Genomic DNA, 1,625 nt, shown 5'->3' on the forward strand with positions numbered 1-1,625 from the left:
TGTTCAGATATAATTGTGTGAAAGTCGCATATGTGTTGTAGCACATATTCCACCAAAGAAATGTAAAATGTGTCTACAATCTACCAGACCAGTTTTTGGCATCACGTCAGTGCGGTTGATTAAGAGAGTGGCCCCATGATCCTGCCACCCACTGTCTTGCAGTAACGGTTGCATGAAGTAGCTAGCAGGGGCCTTGTCCAGACATTACTGTGCTCACTGTGGCCATAATGAACTCATAATGGGGAATCATACCCAACCATGTCCCATTAAGCATCTCAGTCCAGCTCATTCATCCTCAACCACTGGAATCCTAATGACAGATCCTCTCTATTACGACCCCCCCCCACACACACACACACACACACACAAACCTTTCCTTATCAAACAACACGCAAGCTGAACATTTCCTCAGATCCAGCTGAGCATGTAGCCTTGATACGTTCACAGGCGCTGACAGGGAAATGTGCTTTGGCGCTAAGTTGACCCCCCCGGACAAGAAATCCAGAGCATGTTTGGGGGATAGGTGTAAGCGGACACAACATATGTCAGTGCAAATCTCGCAGAGGGATCATGTCACATCAAGGTGCAAGAAGAACCTATTTATATCGTGCCCTCCTCAACTCAAAACTGACAGACTCACTCCCCGCTGTAACGGTACAGTGCATCAGGTGTGATACTCTGGGATGTGTTCACCAATTCTCGTTGTCTTATTTTCTCTTGTAGGAATGAGGGAACATCCTCCTATATCTGTCTGCGAGCTGGCAGACCACATAGAGCGACTCAAGGCCAACGATGCCCTCCGATTTTCCCAGGAGTATGAGGTAAGGGCAATAGTAATTGGTGCAGCTTGAATATTTTGCATCTGGTTTAATTATAGTTACACATTCTCTAGGACAGGGGTTGCTAATCCTGCTCATGGAGGACCACTTTCCTGCAAAGTTTAGCTTCAGTGATATTCAAACAAACATAAACCAGCTAATTGAGATGGTTACTTAAAAATAACAGGCAGTTGTGTTTGGAGCAGGGTTGGAGCTGAGGTCTGCATGAAGGTGGCCCTTTAGGAGCAAGGTTGGCTACTTACATAATCTGAACACATCAGAAATACATCTGAACCAGCTAATTAAGATCTTCAGAAACACGCTATAATTACAGACAGGCGCGTTGGAGCAGAGTTGGATCTGAACTCTGCAGGAATGTTGATCTCCAGGAACAGGATTGGGCGCCCCTGGTTTACTGACTTTCCTGGTAAAGCTGCGTTCACGCTGATGCTGATTAAATCGCTGATCTATGAGCTAAAATATCCACTATCTTCACTCTCATTTGCATAAAGTCAAGCTTTTCTGTTGCTTTGCCAGTGGTGTCTTCCACTCATGGTGCCAGAAATCACCAACTTTCATGGAAAATGAATGGTATCTGGTCATTTCACTGAGGAAAAATTTTGCAAATGTGTACCCTTAGGGGTACAGCGGCTTGTTACTGTGGAAGTATTCTCAGAGGGTCACATCTGTACCTTAATCAGTCCCCCCAGGATTTTGCAATTCTGCGATCGTAGAATTTAATGCAAAATCAAGCAGTTACTGCCCGAGTGACAATCTGTTGTACACCAAAGGTACTATTTTTTTTTT

The 1,625-nt window shown here is 44.7% G+C and overlaps 1 protein-coding gene across 1 annotated transcript in view; it reads left to right on the top strand.

The window, feature by feature from the left end:
- The window catches only part of LOC107579458 (receptor-type tyrosine-protein phosphatase F-like), a gene marked incomplete at both ends in the record, with an annotated part of 3,319 nt that extends 2,498 nt beyond the window's left edge, over positions 1-821 (top strand). The window contains one exon of the mRNA XM_016265291.1: positions 724-821. Within this exon, the coding sequence (XP_016120777.1) occupies positions 724-821 (98 nt within the window). The remainder of the gene's footprint in view (positions 1-723) is intronic.
- Positions 822-1,625: the final 804 nt, after the last annotated feature.

The sequence above is a fragment of the Sinocyclocheilus grahami genome, unplaced genomic scaffold (genome assembly GCF_001515645.1).
Source record: "Sinocyclocheilus grahami isolate Dianchi unplaced genomic scaffold, SAMN03320097.WGS_v1.1 scaffold17557.1, whole genome shotgun sequence".
NCBI classification, from domain to species: Eukaryota; Metazoa; Chordata; class Actinopteri; order Cypriniformes; family Cyprinidae; genus Sinocyclocheilus; species Sinocyclocheilus grahami.